This window comes from Myxocyprinus asiaticus, chromosome 31 (assembly GCF_019703515.2).
Source record: "Myxocyprinus asiaticus isolate MX2 ecotype Aquarium Trade chromosome 31, UBuf_Myxa_2, whole genome shotgun sequence".
Classification (NCBI taxonomy): Eukaryota; Metazoa; Chordata; class Actinopteri; order Cypriniformes; family Catostomidae; genus Myxocyprinus; species Myxocyprinus asiaticus.
In genome coordinates, this window is record NC_059374.1 from 25,844,381 (window position 1) to 25,863,329 (window position 18,949).

Below are 18,949 nucleotides of genomic sequence, written 5' to 3' on the forward strand. Positions count from 1 at the left end.
ACCGAAACGTACAATACTGACGTATTGACAGCATCTAAATCATTTTATGTATTAACACTTATAGAAACTTACAAATGTTTATGTGTACTGTTTGAATTGATTAATATTGAATAATTAATAGAATTCATCAGTTAATTACATTTAATTTATAATCAGTGAGATTAGTTAAATGCCATCACATTTATTTAAAGCAGCTGACATTATAATATGACATTTTAATGGTTTCATTCAGTTCTGTGATTTCTGCTGCCCTATACAACATTTTAAAGGATTACATCACTTTAACCTAGACTAAACTTAAAATGTAAAATGAATAAAAACTCTGTAATAGTTTAATCATTTATTAAGTATTTAATTTTTTTGTTTGCCACACTGTAAAATAAAATTAGTTAATTGGTTTTGCATGCATCTAAGTAAATGTACTTATTTGACTCAAGTAAACTGAACTAATTTTTTTAAGAAACGTTAACTAGTTACAAGTAAACTTAACTCATCTGTGATTAAAGTATCGTTGTTTATATTTAAATATTGAAATGGAGTTATCATATCTAACAGTAAGGGGGAAATTATGACTGGACTCTTGGTTAACCATATGGCACATTGGATATACTCAGTACTTTTAGTGCAGAGAGTAAATAAGAATGGCTTAAACTTAACAGGCTCCAAGTTCACCAGAGGTAACACTAATCACCCTCATGGTGATTTCACAAAAATCTCAACTCAAACTAAATACGTTTTCATATAAGAATGATTATTTTTCTATGTAAGTTCACTTGTTTTGACCAAACATTCATAATTTATTCAAGTGCAAGAGCTTATGGGTATTCCACACAGCTGCAATTTTGTACTTGATAATTTTGAGTTTGTAGTACTTGAAGCCAGAATTTAAAGAATGTATATATTTGAGTTATGATTCCAAAATGTGACATTTAAAGTACTGTTTAAATAGGACCACTTAAATGTTTTATTAATGACAACTTTAGGGTTAAGAGATTAAAGGAACCTTAATTAAAACTAGTAAGATTAGTAAAAATGTACACTTAAATTGAATAAACTATTTTTTTTACAATTTGAGATTATTATTAGTATTTACAGTGCATAGGACACAAAAGGAGTTTTCAGAATATACCAAAAAACTAAATAAACCACAAAAAACACCGTAAAACAATAATAAAATTAATCCATAAATTTCTTTTTAGCTATAATCCAAATCTTCAGATTGCTTTCTGAGAAGAACAGACCCAAATTCAAGCCTTTGTTCAACAATCTCCGTCTCCATCTGTCCTAGCGCCATCGTGCCCGCTGTAACCATCAACCCGCGTTGGTTGGTTTCATTTTCATTTTCCTAATTAAAAAATTGTCACCTCAAAAAACATTGCGACCAGTGGTTTTATGGCAGTCATGTCGAATGCTCATTGGCTTTTAAGTGTCTCTGTTTGTGACATGCCGTATTCTGTGATGTATATGTTTGAATGAGGTATCACAGCGCCGTTATGGAGTACATTAGGAGAAGGTTTACAGTGATTAATAATTTAAATTCTATTCTCCACCCCACACAAAGCTATTGTATGCCATGAGGGAGCACATCGGATGCAGCGCATCGCCCTTTAGACTACTTTTGTACTGAATTTTGCCATTTTTATTGTTAAATTTATCTGCCTGTTACGTGTTTTATTTGCTTAATAAATGAGTATGATTAGGTTTGGGAGTAGGTGTGGGATTAGCGGCTGTAATATATATATAAATTAATATATTGTATCAAAAATTATTGCTTCTGTACATTAATCTACTTGTTACATGTTTTTATATTGTTGAAATGTGGTTATGTTTAGAGGTTGGGGTAGGGTTAAGGGATCTAAAATATCTATAAAACACTAAAAATGTACAAATATATATAATCGATTTGTGTATTCAAATATATTTGTAATGGATTCATCAATATTGTACGTTTCTAAAACTGTAAATACGTAAAAATGTTTAAATTTTAGATGCTTTCAAACGTCCATGTGTACATCCATTTAGTGTCTATTCAAACATACAAACAAATATTAACATACAAATAGCTACGTATATTAATGAGATCAGGCTGTACTTTCATATGCAACCAATGACTTGTCAGACCCAAGTGTTTTTTAAGCAGTAAGGAATGAGAGTCTATGCTATATTGTGAATGTAGTCATGGCTAAAGGGCGTTGTTAAGCACAATGTGCAGCAGAGTGCCTGCGATACCTTCAGCCATGACTGTATTGTAGTTGTAGTTGTTGTTGTTGTTTTGGTTAACGTTCCTTTATGGTTAAGCAGAATAGCTGGAAATGATAAAATACTGAGGACAGAATTAAAGTGGGTCAGATGCATTCAGGGTGAGGTTGCTGAGAGAGGGAAAGGCATTTTCTCCTAAAGAGCGTGGGATTCGGGATTCTGGCTAGTAATATCAGGAGAGTTGATATCCTGTTCTGGTTTATCCATTTCCTTGACTCTGCTGCTGTTTTATTTGCTGGGTCAATGACAGGATCAGAGTGGGAGAGGAAATATTTCATTCAGAATGAGATTTGCATGTCAAATCAGGATATTCATTATTTCTCTCTCTTCCTCAAATGCCATTTCAGTGAAATATATGCATGTCCTGGTGTGAATTAGTGATGGCCACATTATAAATTAGCATTCTCCCTGGTTCTTTTCTCGCTTTCACTCTTTCTCTCTTAGCTTGCACACTGGCAAGCTGTGGTGGCACACTGAGCTCATTATGAGTCTGCTACGTGTGCAGCGGTTACAGCAACACACTTGTTCTCTTTTGCTTTAAGGGATATTTCACTCAAAAATGAAAATTGAAAATAAAAAATCATTTTCTTACCATAATGTTGTTCCAAAACATTATCACTTTCTTTCTTGTGTAGAACACAAAAAGAGATGTTAAAAGGCAGAGTGTTAGCCTCAGTCACCATTCACTTTCATTGTATGGAAAACATATGCAATGAAAGCTAATGGTGACTGAGAGTAACATTCTGCCTAACACCTTGTAATAAGGCTAAGGCTGGGAAGCGGAGGAGGTGGGAACCGGCTGAACAGTCAAAATAATATTTAATAAGAACTTAAACAAAAAGACACACAGAACACAAACGCACACACTGCAGCTGCGTGTGGCTCTCTCTCTCTCCCCAACTGCCGCGTTCCACCGCATTTATCCTTCTCCATAACTGATTAGCCCAATTGGGGGCCGGGCGTGCATAGTCACGGCCCGGCCCCGCCCTCCTTCTCATCACACACCTCTTTTTGTTTTGCATGGAAGAAAGAAAGTCATACTGGACTGGAAAAATGATGTCAGACTGGATTGAAAAATAATGATAGAATTTTCATTTTTGGATGAACTATCCTTATAATATTTCCTCCTGAAAAAAAAAAAACATTCTATTGGCTCCTATCACTCCATTTATCTCTTGTAGGTAAATCCATATTTGACATAACAATAACAATTAACAACATGATTAGATTAACTTTTATATTAACTTTTTATATCCAGGGCCTCTGTTCTAAATATCTGTAATGCATTTATGGAAAATGAATCCTTTCAATCAGATCTCAATTTCCCTGCTGATATAATTAGTGTTTAATAGTCTTCTCTGAGTTTTAATAAAAAGGTACGGGTAGTTTGTATTTCATTAAATTAAGCTGCATAGTCTATCTTCACTTATTAAAACAGTCACTCAACAGTTTTTCCAGCTCATTTTGCAGTACTCTTGGGAGTCTGGTCTAGCACAGTTTATAGCTGATGACAGCAAAGTTTCAGTTTGCCCTCAAGCTACATGTCTTCTTTAGGCACTAATAGATTTTAAAATTACTGTAATTTTCCCTCAAATAGCAATTCAAAAACTTTAATTTTTAGGAAGGTTTGCACATTTAATTGATATTTGAGCAAAAACAGGTTTAACAGCTTAGTTATAAAACATTTCCTACAATACAATTAGTTGGGGCAGCACATGTCCATGCTAAAAGGTTTTATGCCATACTGAACAGGGTCCTGGAAAAGTCTGTTTGAATGTGTGAGCAGAGCTTAATGTTATGCAACAATGGATATGTGGGTGATTCTTCAATTAGGGGTACTTAGGGGGACTATTTTAAAGGGATAGTTCACTCAAAAATGAAAATTCATAATTTACTCATCCTCATGCATCCCAGATTTGTATGACTTACTTTCTTCTGCAGAACAAAAACGAAGGATTTTAGAAGAATATCTCAACTTTGTAGATCCATACAAAGCAAGTGAATGGTGACCAGACCTTTGAAGGTTTAAACAGCAGATAAAGTCAGCATAAAACATAATCTGTCAGACTCCAGTGGTTTAATCAAAGTCTTCTGAAGTGACCCAGTTGGTTTTGGGTGAGAACAGACCAAAATATAACTCCTTTTTCACTGTGTATCTTGACAACAGTCTCCTTTGCGATTAATGATTTCATGCTCGTTTACACTTCCTATAGCGCCATCTAGTGCTTTGCACACATGATTAATGCACACTAAGAAGTGTAATAGAGCTTGAAATCATGATGGTGCCTAGAGACTGCAATGACAAGATGTACAATGAAAAAGGAGTTACATTTTGGTCGTTTCTCTCCCAAAAACTACTGGATCGCTTCAGAATACATTGATTTAACCACAGGAGTCTTATGGGTTATTTTATGCTGACTTTATCTCATTTTTGGAGCTTCAAAAGCCTGGTCACCATTCACTTGCATTGTGTGAACCTATGGAGCTGAGATATTCTTTTAAAAATCTTTGTTTGTGTTCAGCAGAAGAAAGAAAGTCATACACATCTGGGATGGCATGAGGGTGAGTAAATGGTGAGAGAATTGTTATTTTTGGGTGAACTATTCCATTAAAGAGAACAAGCTTAAAAACACAATCATTCTAGTTTTAAAGCAAATATTATAATAACTACAAACTTAAATTACTTCTTCCTCATTTTGAGAGTATTTGAGTAAATTCTGGTTGTTATTATAATAAATAATACATGTTTATATTAGTTATGATGGAAATGATAAGTGACCGAGGAGCACATCTCTGCTAGAACAGCAAAATGAGAGTTTTCAGATCAGAAATATAATTCATATGAACATTTTTATATTATGATCTGAAAGTAGCCTTATTAGGTGTCTTTTTTTTTTCAAGTCATTTTTATTTGTATAGCGCTTTTCACAACACACATCATTTCAAAGCAGCTTTACAGAAAATCATGCATTAGCAGAAAATGAAACTGTAATATTTTTAATGTCTTAGAGTCATCATTGTGTAATTTGATTAAATATGATTGTAAATTGTGTATAAAAATAAATAACTAAATCATAATTGTATTTAGAACCCCTGTGAGGCGACTGTGGCAAGGAACACAAAACTCTATAAGATGTTGGTTAATGGAGAAAAATGAACTTTGTGAGAAACCAGGCTCACTGTGGGGGCCAGTTCCCCTCTGGCTAAACAACATGAAAAGAATGCCAATATTAGTTATTTATATGCAGTGCAGGTCATGATTTTAAATTTGTAAACTAAGTAAATGTCCAGTGTTTTAAAAGAAAAAAAAGATTTTGTATGAACTGTAAGATTAATGACTAATGTCTTTGAAGTCCATCCTGGATTAAATGCAGAAGCTGGTGTCATCACCAAACTGTTCAGTATTTGAAAATTGTACTTCAGATTATTTTCAAGTTAACTGAATGCTATTTAACTTTTATTAAGTGTTTATTCCAGGACATATGATAAATGTTGTAGCATAAAAGAAACATAGTTTCATTTTTCAAGATTGCCCCTAATTGAAGAATCAGTAACTAATATTTTCTTACCTCCAGCTAATTTACAGACACTTAATCTCTGTCTTCCTCTTTATCTCTTTCCCAGTCTGAAATCTGTTCTTTCAGGCCCTCCATCCACTGGGACATTAGACCTTTCTGGCATCCCTCTTGGCGTAAAAGACATGGAACGTCTCTGTGCCTATCTGCATCACTACGCATCCCGCATTTGCAGCCTAGAGTTGGGCTTTACCGAGCTCACAGATGATGCCTTCCTCCTGCTCCTCCCTACACTGACGTCCCTTCCTCGCCTTGAGACTATGGCCCTCAATGGCAACAGACTGACCCGTGCGGTACTTAAAGAGCTCACAGACACACTGAAGGACCCAGACAGCTTCCCCAGCGTAACTTGGATTGACCTGGGGAACAATGTGGACATCTTCTCCCTCCCACAGCCTTTCCTGCTGAGCCTGCGAAAACGTTGTCCCAAACAGGGCAACCTTCCCACCATCCTTGAGTTTGGAGAGAGCCAGGCCAGCGAGCCAGAGGGCCGAGTGAATGAGGATGACACAGATGATGCAAACAGGACCGAGAGCCTGGGAGAGCTCAGGTCTGAGGTGGAGGAAGTGATTGATGGTGAGACAGAGATTGAAGACATGATGGAGGAGTTGCTAGACTTTGACAGGGAGGTGCAGGGTAAGGAGGACGAGGACGACAGTATGTGGACCATGGAGGAGCAAAGGTTAGTGAAAAATCCAACCATTGGACAGAGCAAAGAGAAGAGGCCGTTGAAAGCAGAGGGCGAAGATGACTTACATAGTCAGTCTTCCCACCTGTCTTATTTCAGCCAGTCTCAGCACTCTTCTGGAGCCATTGAGCCTCTGAGAGAGGACTCTGTCCCAGACCAATTAGCTGGTCATTCAGACAACCCTACCTGATCAAAGCCATTGTCTAATTGGATTAGACATGGCAACCTTTTGTCCCTTTAAGAAAAAGAGAAAGGAAAAGCCTGCCAGGCTTTTGGACGTTCTCGGTTTGGCGCCAAACTGAGAGAGGATTATCCATGTAGTCATGGAGTTCAACAGGTTTCATAGGGTTGACAATCAGTGAAACTGAAACGTATGCGTAATTGAAGAAGATATCACAGTGTTGTTGCTATTGTTAATGATTGTCTATTGTTGCAAAGGGAGAAAAATAAATGTACACAACTATAAGAATATACACAGATTACATATTATATATATATATATATATATATATATATATATATATATATATAGTAGATACCTTATCAAACTCTGTTTTGAAGGTTTGGGGTCAGGGTTTTCCCCACACATTCATAACACTGAACCTCTGCCTATGTGCCTGTTCACCACCCTGCTGGAGAGGTGTGTGTGCAGGTGCACATTTTGCTGTTTTTCATTGCTCATAAGAGATGGATTTGTGCAGGAAATAAAAAAATCTGTGGTGGATTGGGGACCTCCAGATATCACATATGTATTTGTACTTCTGTATTTGTCCATCTATGCATCTGACTGTTGCAAGCACCACGTTCTCTCCTGCAGTGGCAAATCTAAATTCCATTCATTATCATCCAATGAATATAATATGCATGTCCCAGGTGTCAGATGGATGGGATGCTGATGAGCTCATATTAAGTGCCCCTAATTTTTACAGTGGGAAACCAAAATGTCTTGTCATGGTGTTGCCCCAAAATAATTTTGTGTAATACAGAGCAGTGTTTTAAAGTAATATTCCGGGTTCAACACAAGTTAAACTTAATCGCATTTGTGGCATAATGTTAATTACCACAAAAAAGCTCTAAAAAAAAGAAAAAAAAAAAAGAAATCAAGGTTACAGACAGTGAGACACTTACAATGGAACTAAATGTGCCACATTTTTGGAGGGTTTAAAGATAGAAATGTGAAGCTTATAATTTTATGATAGCACTTAAATTAATACTTCTGTTAAAATTTTTATATTATTTGAGCTTTTAAGTTGTTTATATTGTCATTTTCGCAGGATTGCATGGTTTACAGTGTTGCGTCCTTATGGCAATGAAGTTGTAAAACTGGATATAACTTTACACAGAAAAGGCTATCAAGCAATATTATCACACTAAAATCATGTTAACGCATATTGTTTACGTCTTGTGGCTATACCTTTGAAACAGTGAGTATTTTAATGTTTACAGATTGTCCCCATTCACTTCCATTGTAAGATGCGAAAGTGAAACTAATCAGACACCACATGTGACTTTCTGATGTAAAAGTGAAAGTGATAATGGAGATTTCGAGTTGAAGGACTTAAATTTAGTTTCTCATCCACATCTATCATATCACTTCTGAAGATATGGATTTAGCCACTGGAGTCTTATAGATTACTTTTATGTTTCCTTTGTTATTTTTTGAGCAACAAAGGTCTGATCACTCTTCACTTGCATTGTATGGACCTACAAAGATGAGATATTCTTCTAAAAATCTTTGTTTGTGTTCTGCTGAAGAAAGAAAGTCACATCTAGGATGGCATGAGGGTGAGTAAATGATGAGAGAATTTAAATTTTTGGGTGAACTATCCCTTTAACTTGTATTGAACCCGGAATATTCCTTTAAGAAGGACTGAAGTCAAAGAGAAAAGACTCCTTCCACATAACAAGCTGTCACATGGCTACATAAGGAGTATAATGCTGATAGTCTATTGTTGCTACTTGACGAGAGAATGCTTGATGTGGATTTTGAAGACATTGTAAGGTTTTTCAGCACTCCTTAATATAGATCTTTAACCACTAAAATTACAATAATGTTGGATTTATTAATTATCCATTGATATTTAAAGATTAAGATATTTCACATCTATTAAGTTTAAATAGTTACATTACTTAAAAGTAGTTCTAATAAGCCAGTATGTAATTTCAAAGAAAGTTTAAATGACAGTGTATATTGATTAGATAGTAGGCCTATTTTTCATAGAAAACAATATTTTATTCCAGTATTTAAATCCTAACTGAGAATTGTCCTCAATTTTCCCCATTTATACTATACTTTGTATAGTATCTTATGATCTTACATGCAAATTCTTCCTCAGTGTTTTTCTAAAGGTGAATTTACGGTTTATAACATGGGTATGAATTACTTTTCATAATAGATAGGTGGTTGCTCTTGTAGTGAAGTTAACCAGCATATTTCAGATATCATCGACAGTCATTACATAATTTTATTTACAATGTTTTTTAGAGCCAGTTGTGTTCTTCTGGTCGCATGTAGTCTCAAAGTCTCCTGCTCTGTTTCAAAGCCATAACTTTTAGACCGGTTCAGCCATTACAGAAAGGGAGATGTGTATATTGACAATTGCACTGAAGAACTGTGAGCAGTAAAAGTGTAATTTGTTTGTTTGTTTTTTGGTCTGTATTTATGTCCTGTATTCCTAAAATGGTTAATTAAGCCAGGAGAATGTCATTACACAAGTGCAAAACAGGAACAGCAATACAGGTGCATCTCAATAAATTAGAATGTCGTGGAAAAGTTCATTTATTTCAGTAATTCAACTCAAATTGTGAAACTCGTGTATTAAATAAATTCAGTGCACACAGACTGAAGTAGTTTAAGTCTTTGGTTCTTTTAATTGTGATGATTTTGGCTCACATTTAACAAAAACCCACCAATTCACTATCTCAAAAAATTAAAATATATTGACATGCCAATCAGCTAATCAACTCAAAACACCTGCAAAGGTTTCCTGAGCCTTCAAAATGGTCTCTCAGTTTGGTTCACTAGGCTACACAATCATGGGGAAGACTGCTGATCTGACAGTTGTCCAGAAGACAATCACTGACACCCTTCACAAGGAGGGTAAGCCACAAACATTCATTGCCAAAGAAGCTGGCTGTTCACAGAGTGCTGTATCCAAGCATGTTAACAGAAAGTTGAGTGGAAGGAAAAAGTGTGGAAGAAAAAGATGCACAACCAACCGAGAGAACTGCAGCCTTACGATTGTCAAGCAAAATCGATTCAAGAATTTGGGTGAACTTCACAAGGAATGGACTGAGGCTGGGGTCAAGGCATCAACCACACACAGACATGTCAAGGAATTTGGCTACAGTTGTCGTATTCCTCTTGTTAAGCCACTCCTGAACCACAGACAACGTCAGAGGCGTCTTACCTGGGCTAAGGAGAAGAAGAACTGGACTGTTGCCCAGTGGTCCAAAGTCCTCTTTTCAGATGAGAGCAAGTTTTGTATTTCATTTGGAAACCAAGGTCCTAGAGTCTGGAGGAAGGGTGGAGAAGCTCATAGCCCAAGTTGCTTGAAGTCCAGTGTTAAGTTTCCACAGTCTGTGATGATTTGGGGTGCAATGTCATCTGCTGGTGTTGGTCCATTGTGTTTTTTGAAAAGCAAAGTCACTGCACCCGTTTACCAAGAAATTTTGGAGCACTTCATGCTTCCTTCTGCTGACCAGCTTTTTAAAGATGCTGATTTCATTTTCCAGCAGGATTTGGCACCTGCCCACACTGCCAAAAGCACCAAAAGTTGGTTAAATGACCATGGTGTTGGTGTGCTTGACTGGCCAGCAAACTCACCAGACCTGAACCCCATAGAGAATGTATGGGGTATTGTCAAGAGGAAAATGAGAAACAAGAGACCAAAAAATGCAGATGAGCTGAAGGGCACTGTCAAAGAAACCTGGGCTTCCATACCACCTCAGCAGTGCCACAAACTGATCACCTCCATGCCACGCCGAATTGAGGCAGTAATTAAAGCAAAAGGAGCCCCTACCAAGTATTGAGTACATATACAGTAAATGAACATACTTTCCAGAAGGCCAACAATTCACTAAAAATGTTTTTTTTATTGGTCTTATGATGTATTCTAATTTGTTGAGATAGTGAATTGGTGGGTTTTTGTTAAATGTGAGTCAAAATCATCACAATTAAAAGAACCAAAGACTTAAACTACTTCAGTCTGTGTGCACTGAATTTATTTAATACACGAGTTTCACAATTTGAGTTGAATTACTGAAATAAATGAACTTTTCCACGACATTCTAATTTATTGAGAAGCACCTGTAGGCTATGTTAATATCATCACATGTAAACAAAATGTATTTGACTGTTGGCATCAAAACCAATAAACCTTTAACAAATACATAGTTCACTGTTATACAGCACATGATTTTGTTTGAACTGTGTTGTATTATTTGATCTGTAAAGTTGTTTAAATCATTGTTACAGTAATGTTAGGGTATTGTTTGTTAACATTACATCCAAAATTGTTAACTTTACACAGAAAAGGTTAGTAAGTACTTTTATCACACTAAAATCATATTAACATGCATATTGTTTGTCTTGTGGCTATACTTTTCAAACAGTGAGTATTTTAACAATTTGTGGATCGGTCCCCATTCACTTCCATTGTAAGTGCCTCACTGTAACCCAGATATTTGCTTTTAAAGAAAAGGAGGGGGAAGTCAAAATGTATTTTTGTGGTAATCAACATTATGCCACAAATGCTGTCGACTGAGCTTAACTTTGACTGAACCCAGAATATTCCTTTAAATATGTTGGTGCAGAACCAAAAAAAGAACCAGTAATCGATGTCGACATCTAGTGGTCGGTGACGAATTCACCGTGTAGTGATTTACGTACTTCCGGTATAATTTTTACAACTTAAAACACGAACAACTTGTGATTAAATAAGTAAATCCGCGTTAACTAATTGATATACTTACTGTTATGAATTCTCACGTGTAAGTGTAGACTCCTGTAAAATAATGGACAGTGAGTTTTGGTGAAATTTAGATTACTAATAACATGAATACGAAAATAGGTATTCGTGACAACCATTTTAATAAGGTAAAGTCATTATGAATAAAAATAACTATATTAGTATATAAATGTTAACCGATATTAGTAAATACATACGGTCAGCTGTGTTCACAAGGACAAAATAAGCATAAATGAATTTATAAAAGTAAATACACGTATAACTACCAATTGAATCGTTGAAACACGCAGCCATGTAAATACAATAAACGTTACGCCCCATTTTTAACATTGACCGCATCAATATGGCGATGTACAGGCACCATGAGAATTGATTTCGGAATTGCATCACATCCGGGAAATAAGGTCAAAAATGGTTTCCCTTGTCCGCCATTTGAAATATTTGAACTTCCTTGTGACAACTTCCAATGTACATTTTGGCGTACACTGAAAGATTATCAGAGGGTCTTGGCGAATAGTCGTAGTTTTTGCGTGTCGAGTACGTTGGGCCTCCAGCGTCTTGCTCTTTTCTCGCTCGATTGGAACAAAACGTGTAGAAAACTGTGCGAATGGTGCGCGGATTCGAAACGTGTTCAACAACGGAACGCGGTAAAGTTTGTGCATGAGTTGAACGCTGGTTGCGGATAAGGAGAGGCGAAGGGAAGGCCTGTGAAGCCTTGGCTTTTGTCTTGTGCTAGTCATGGCCGGAAATTTCGATTCAGAGGACCGGGGGAGCTGGTATTGGGGGAGATTAAGCCGACAGGATGCGGTTTCGCTGCTCCAAGGGCAGAGGCACGGGGTGTTCCTGGTGCGGGACTCGATCACTATTCCTGGGGACTACGTGCTGTCTGTTTCGGAGAACTCCAAAGTCTCTCATTACATAATAAATAGCATCAGCAGCAATCGCCAGTCCGGACCAGGTAAGTGGTGCATGCAAAGGGGGGACTTCATAACTGGCAACAACTGGATGAATGAAAGCGTCCTTAATCACACATTTAGCTGCTTTATGATTGTAATAATGTATGAATGTAACCTATGTCTATCTCACTTAGTAAATGTAACGTAGACTTATTTGTTACAGTTTTGATCATTTCTTCTGTCATTCCGCTGTTGGGCTTGTTGAGCTCTATGGTTTAGTATAAGACTTTGACAAAAATGCAGTCAAAAGTTGTTTTTCTTTATAAGTTATTGTTTTATTTTAGCCATTAAGATGTTTAAGACTTTTGATCTTTTTAAAAATCAAATAGGAATCAAAGTGATTCATCTTCTAGAGGTACCAATTTAGTTCAACCATTTAGATATAGGCCTATTTAAGATTTTATCTTTTCAAAAGTCAAATAGGAAGCAGTGTTATTGTTTTTCTTCATAAGCAATTATTTTAGTCAAGTCATTTAGATGTCTAAGATTGTTTGGTGAATCACTGATTGTATTGAAATATACATTTTAGGCTACTTTAGACAGTTTCCCTGGTTTAGGCCAAAAATATTTGGCATTTTCTAAAGTAGAGACAATATAGAAAATACTGTAGTTTACAAAGAGTAACTACAGCTCCCACTATTTGTTTAGTCGTGATTCATAGATTGCATAGAAGTGAAACTATCAAATGAGCTTATGTTTTTTTGCTGTCATCTTTTAGGAATCGCTCCGCCTCGGTTCCGCATTGGAGATCAGGAATTCGATGCCTTACCTGCCCTGTTGGAGTTCTACAAGATCCACTACCTGGATACCACCACTCTTATAGAGCCCATCAGCAAATCCAAACACTCTTCCTTCATCAGTGTCAATGCAGGAACAGGAGCAGCTCCCCAGAGGCTGGAAGAGGAGTACGTCCGTGCCCTGTTTGACTTCCCAGGCAATGACGACGAGGACCTTCCGTTTCGAAAGGGTGATGTTCTTCGAGTCCTGGAGAAGCCAGAGGAGCAGTGGTGGAATGCTCAGAATTCAGAAGGCCGTGTCGGTATGATTCCCGTGCCCTATGTGGAGAAGTACCGGCCAGCCTCGCCAACATCAGGGGCCCCTGGAAGTGGATCTTTTGGAGGACCAGGCGCTCACGGCAACTCAGATGGCCACAGTTCTCAGTCCCCCCCTCTGCTTGGTGAACCAGGCCAGTATGCTCAGCCCACATCCTTACCCAACCTTCAGAATGGTCCAGTGTTTGCCAGGGCGATTCAGAAGAGAGTTCCCAATGCCTATGACAAGACTGCTCTCGCTTTAGAGGTAACAAGTTTTTGCACAACATTGAATGAAACAGACTCTATATTTTTATACAAAAGTGTTTTATGTAGAATTTAACAGTAAAAAAAAAATCTGTAAAAATTGAGATAGAAGGGGAGGTTATTTCTGCTTTGGCACCTCCCAGTGGATCTGTGATCCTCTGTGTTTAAAGGGATAGTTCACCCAAAAATGAAAATTCTCTCATCATTTACTCACCCTTAATGCCATTCCAGATGTGTATGACTTTCTTTCTTCAGCAGAACACAAACTAAGATTTTTTGAAGAATATCTCAGCTCTGTAGGTCCATACAGTGCAAGTGAATGGTGACTAGACATTTAAAGCCTCAAAAATCACAAAGGTAGCATAAAAGTAATCCATATGACTCCAGTTGTTAAATCTATGGTTTCAGAAGCAATATGATTGGTGTGGGTGAGAAACAGATCAATATTTAAGTCCTTTTTTACCATAAATCTCCTTTTACTTTCACATTCTGAAAGTCAAAGTGAACGTGGAGATATATAGTAAAAAGTACTGAAATATTGATCTGTTTCTCACCCAGAGTGATTGCGTCGCTTCAGAAGATATAGGTTAAACCACTTTTATGCTGCCTTTATGTGATTTTTGGAGCTTCAGTGGTCTGGTCATCATTCACTTGCATTGAAAGGACCTACAGAGCTGAGATATTCTTCTAAAAATCTTCTTTTGTGTTCAGCACAAGAAACTCATACACATCTGGGATGGCATGAGGGTTGAGTAAATGATGTGAGAATTTTCATTTTTGGGTGAACTGTCCCTTTAAAAGACAGATTTACAAACACAATTGCTTTCTAAGGGTAGTTCTGACGGCCTTCGCTCTTGTCTTGTGTTATTTTTCTGAAGTGCTCTTGTGTTCACAATGTTACTCTGTGCTTTAGGTCGGCGACATGGTGAAGGTGACCAAGATCAATGTAAACGGGCAGTGGGAGGGTGAGTGCAAGGGAAAGCATGGCCATTTTCCCTTTACCCACGTCCGCTTGCTGGACCAGCACAATCCAGAGGACGAACTGAGCTGAGAGAGCAGACTGTCTTCCCTAGCAGCCCTTAGATGTACACACACACTCCGGCTCCTCACACGTCCTCACAACTGCCCCTCTGCCAGCTCCTTTACCTCCCCGCCTTTGTCATTACCTTGTGCCATTGTGTCTGTCTTGCCAACATACACAGTATCTGCAACAATTCACTTGTTAGATTTTATGCTATAATTGAAGTTATTTGCTGGGTAAACACTATGATACAAGTCCACATGCAACAACATACACTACAGAGAGAGGAGTGTTGTTAGTGTGTGGCCTCTTGTGAACTGATAAAAAAAAAGAGGAGATGCCTGCTTGGACTTAAAACGTGAGAAGATTGGTGTCTTAACAAGGGACTGTTCCTTTGCTTATTTGAATGCGGTAGCTTACACTAATTAGAGTGTTCTAGAACACAACAGCTTTCACAGGGATTGACAACAAGCCCTCTTCCACACTACAAATCGTATACTACATGAAAATATTCAGTGTCTGAATAACAACTGCAGATCAAACATGCTAAAGTTTACCATTCCGATCAGTACAGTCTTCTTGGTTGGCTTGTCATTACTGGCTCACTGCTGGTCAACTGTATCATGAAGCGGTTCCTACTGGGCGGTACACTGAGCAAAAATGAGCAGATTGAGTAGCCTGAGCCTTCACCGCATTAAGTTTTATGTATGCACAACCATTTCTGATGAATATAGGATGGGCCACGGGTCGGTTGGACACATGGCCTCTCATGCATCATCATTATTTAGTACCGCTAAGTAACTTAGAGTTTTACTACATTTTCATTATCTATTATCAGGAAATGCTACTTGCTCACCATTATTGCTGTACTTGGAATTATTACACTAAATGCAAATTTGTTGAATGTGTAACCTAATTTCTTATGCTAGTCTCAGCTGTTGATCTTTACAAAAAGTCAACTTAAGACAAGATAGATAGGAATTTTTGTTTTTAAATTTCTTCCACTCAATATAACTAATGCAATTGACACAACATCCCTTGTCAAGTTTAAATATACAGTAAGTGGTTCATTTAGCAGCTCTCCACCCCCCTAACTACTGTTAGATATTGACATTTTATGAAGTGTCACATTAATCTGAGAAGCCTAACCTGATACCTCAAATGTATCTTGCTCAAAACTGACTTTGCACAGACAAGAAGACTTTATCTACAATTGGCTTAATGTATCTGTAACCAAGCTAGTGATTTTTTTTTAAATTTTGTTTAAACATTGAACTCCATCAAGCCTTTATTTCTGAATTGATATAGATTGAGAAAGGATATTTTCTCCTGTAATCACAAATATGTATGTACCAAGTTAATTAGCTGCCTGCCTTAATTGCAGATTGTTGGCAATGACCAAATCAGCAATGTTTTTAATCTAATTAGTTAAAAAATACAAAAAGAGTTGTAGAACCTGCAGAAACATTTTGTTTTTAACTGTTGTAACCTACTTCCATTACTATTGACCATAGGGAATAGAACTTGAATGTCTGTGGACAAATATACAAGTTGAAACACTAATAGACAGGCTACAAGAACAACACTATGAAACATTAATGTTTTTACCCTTTACCTTTTTATGTTGTTGCTTTTTAAAAAGTTGACTAACTTTGTTCAGTAACATTGACAATCACCTGGAAATTCTTCTCGCTTTTGTTGCGTCACACCTAAATGTTAGAAAGCTATGTCGTATATGTGTGTAGGTTAGCTATATGTTGCCATGATGTGACCGCAAGCCAGCCATGTTATGTAGTTGTCACTTAAGTCATAATTATGAAGGACTTTGATGTTCATTACCTGTCTTATTAACGGTCTAAGTCTCTACTATGTTTCAATCAGAATTGTCCATTTTCAAACAAGATCACTAAAATCAGTCACAAAGGAAAGCTGATATTGGAGTCTTATAAGTCTGTAACTCTCACCACTTTTCTGTGAGACTGAGCATCACTTTGAGCTATGACTGGGTTAACAGTAATCACAATTTGTGTCTGTACATTTTAATTGTACCCAAAGTATTATGTTTAGAACCTAAATATCAACACAGTAATTTTGTGAAATTAATCTTGTGTTATCCTTTATGTGCATCCAAGTCTGTCAGAACAGTGTTTAAGTCATACACAGAAACCCTACGTTTTTGTTACAGTTTTATTCCTGTACATGAAATAAAGTTGACCCCTATAGTAATGCTACTCAAACCTTTTACTTTGTCAGTAATTTTAGGTTGCATGCCTTGATAGTAAAAACTGTTTTAGTACTCTGTTATTGTCATACTATATAGAAAGTGACAGAGAAGACATTTTTTGTTTATTATGGTATAATAGTTTTTGACATTTATGCTAAACTTTATCAGCAGCTTTATATTTTCTAAATGGTTTCCTAGAGTTATTAAATCTTGGCACCCAACTTGGTCGAAAACTGTGATGTTATGACACCGCTTACAACAAAAGTACTGTAGCAGTGCCATGGCACAGTGATGGTATCCGATAATAAAACCATGGTACTGAAAGATCACTATAATTATGTGCCATTTTATTTGCATGGTACTCCAAGGTTCTTCAAAGAAAATGGTGTGCTATTTTGTAATAACAGTATATCTCCGCTCTGTAGGTCAATACAATGCAAGTGAATTGGGTTCAAAACTTTGAAGCTCTGAAAAGCACATACAGTTTCTTCTGTTTTTGTGTATATCTCATACTAAATTGTTTCAAAAAATTCAAACAAAATCTAACATAAGACAAAGGCAATCTGAATAAACACAAAATACACTTTTTAAATGATGTTATTTATTGAAGCAAAAACGTTATCCAATACCAACTGGACCTGTGTGAAAAATTATTTGCCCCCTTAATTACTAAATCCCCAAATCTATGAAACAGCATTCATAATGGGGTTCAGCTGGATGAGACACACCCAGGCCTGATTACTGCCAGCCCTGTTCAATCAAATCAACACCTAAATATAACTTTTTCAGCAGCATGAAGTTGGCTAAAAGGTCTCACTCAGTAGCACATTATGCCAAGGTTGAAAGAAATTCCAGAAATGATGATGATGATGATGATGATGATGATGATGATGAAGATGAAGAAGATGAAGAAAAAGAAAAAAGTGATTACATAAGTCTGGGAAGGGTTACAAAGGCTCTGGGACTCCAAAGAACCACAGTGAGAGCCATTATCTCAAAATGGAGAAAACTTGGCACAGTAGTGAACCTTCCTAGAAGTGGTCGACCTTCCAAAATTCCTCCAAGAGCACAGTGACAACTCATCCAGGAAGTCACAAAAAAGGACAACATTCAAGGAACTGCAGGCCTCTCTCGCATCAATAAAAGTCACTCTTCATGACTCCACTATCAGAAAGACACTGGCCAAAAATGGCATCTGTGGAAGAGTGGTGAGGTGAAAACCACTACTAACTCTGAAGAACATTCAGGCTTGTCTGAATTTTGCAAAAACACACCTAGATGATCCTCAAACCTTATGGGAGAATGTTCTGTGGACTGATGAGTTGAAAGTGGAACTGTTTGGAAGACAGGGGTCCTGTTACATCTGGCGTAAATCAAACACAGAATTCCACAGAAAGAATATTATACTTGCGGTCAAGCGTGGTGGTAGTGTGATGGTGTGGGGATGCTTTCTTGCTTCAGGACCAGGGTGACTAGCAATAATTGAGGGAAACATGAATTCTGCTCTCTACCAGAAAATCCTAAAGGAGAACGTCTGGTCATCAGTCCATGAGTTGGAGCTTAAGCGCAACTGGGTTATTCAGCAAGACAATGGTCCAAAGTATAGGAGTAAGTCCACCTCTGAATGGCTCAAAAGAAGCTAAATTAAAGTTTTGGAGTGGCCTAGTCAAAGTCCTGACTTGAACCCGATTGAGATGCTGTGGCAGGACCTTAAACGGTCAGTTTATGCTCGGAAACCCTCCAGTGTGGCTGAACTAAAGCAGAGTGGGTCAAAATTCCACCACAGCATTGTGAAAGACTGATCTCCAGTTATCGGAAGCGTTTGGTTGCAGTTGTTGCTGCTAAAGGTGGCACAACCAGCTATTGAGTTTAAGGGGGCAGTTAGTTTTTCACATGGGTAATATAGGTGCTGGATAACTTTTGCTTCAATAAAATATATATATATATATATATATATA

General features: G+C 37.1%; 2 protein-coding genes across 2 annotated transcripts in view; both read left to right on the forward strand.

The window, feature by feature from the left end:
• The window catches only part of LOC127422379 (leucine-rich repeat-containing protein 75A-like), a 36,205-nt gene extending 26,847 nt beyond the window's left edge, over window positions 1-9,358 (forward strand). Inside the window, exon 4 of the mRNA XM_051665857.1 lies at window positions 5,884-9,358. Coding sequence (XP_051521817.1) covers window positions 5,884-6,712 — 829 coding nt within the window. The 3' untranslated portion in view covers window positions 6,713-9,358. The remainder of the gene's footprint in view (window positions 1-5,883) is intronic.
• Window positions 9,359-11,894: 2,536 nt separating this feature from the next.
• On the forward strand, window positions 11,895-16,998 carry crk (v-crk avian sarcoma virus CT10 oncogene homolog). Its single transcript, XM_051665775.1, has 3 exons — window positions 11,895-12,450; window positions 13,167-13,747; window positions 14,660-16,998. The coding sequence occupies exons 1-3, from the start codon at window positions 12,231-12,233 to the stop codon at window positions 14,795-14,797; spliced, it is 939 nt and encodes a 312-aa protein (XP_051521735.1). The 5' UTR covers window positions 11,895-12,230; the 3' UTR covers window positions 14,798-16,998.
• Window positions 16,999-18,949: the final 1,951 nt, after the last annotated feature.

Coding starts and splice junctions, on each gene's coding strand:
- crk (XM_051665775.1), top strand. CDS start 12,231: ATGGCCGGAAATTTCGATTCAGAGGACCGGGGGAGCTGGTATTGGGGG. Junction 12,451..13,166: donor CAATCGCCAGTCCGGACCAG/GTAAGTGGTGCA, acceptor GTCATCTTTTAG/GAATCGCTCCGCCTCGGTTC. Junction 13,748..14,659: donor AGACTGCTCTCGCTTTAGAG/GTAACAAGTTTT, acceptor TCTGTGCTTTAG/GTCGGCGACATGGTGAAGGT.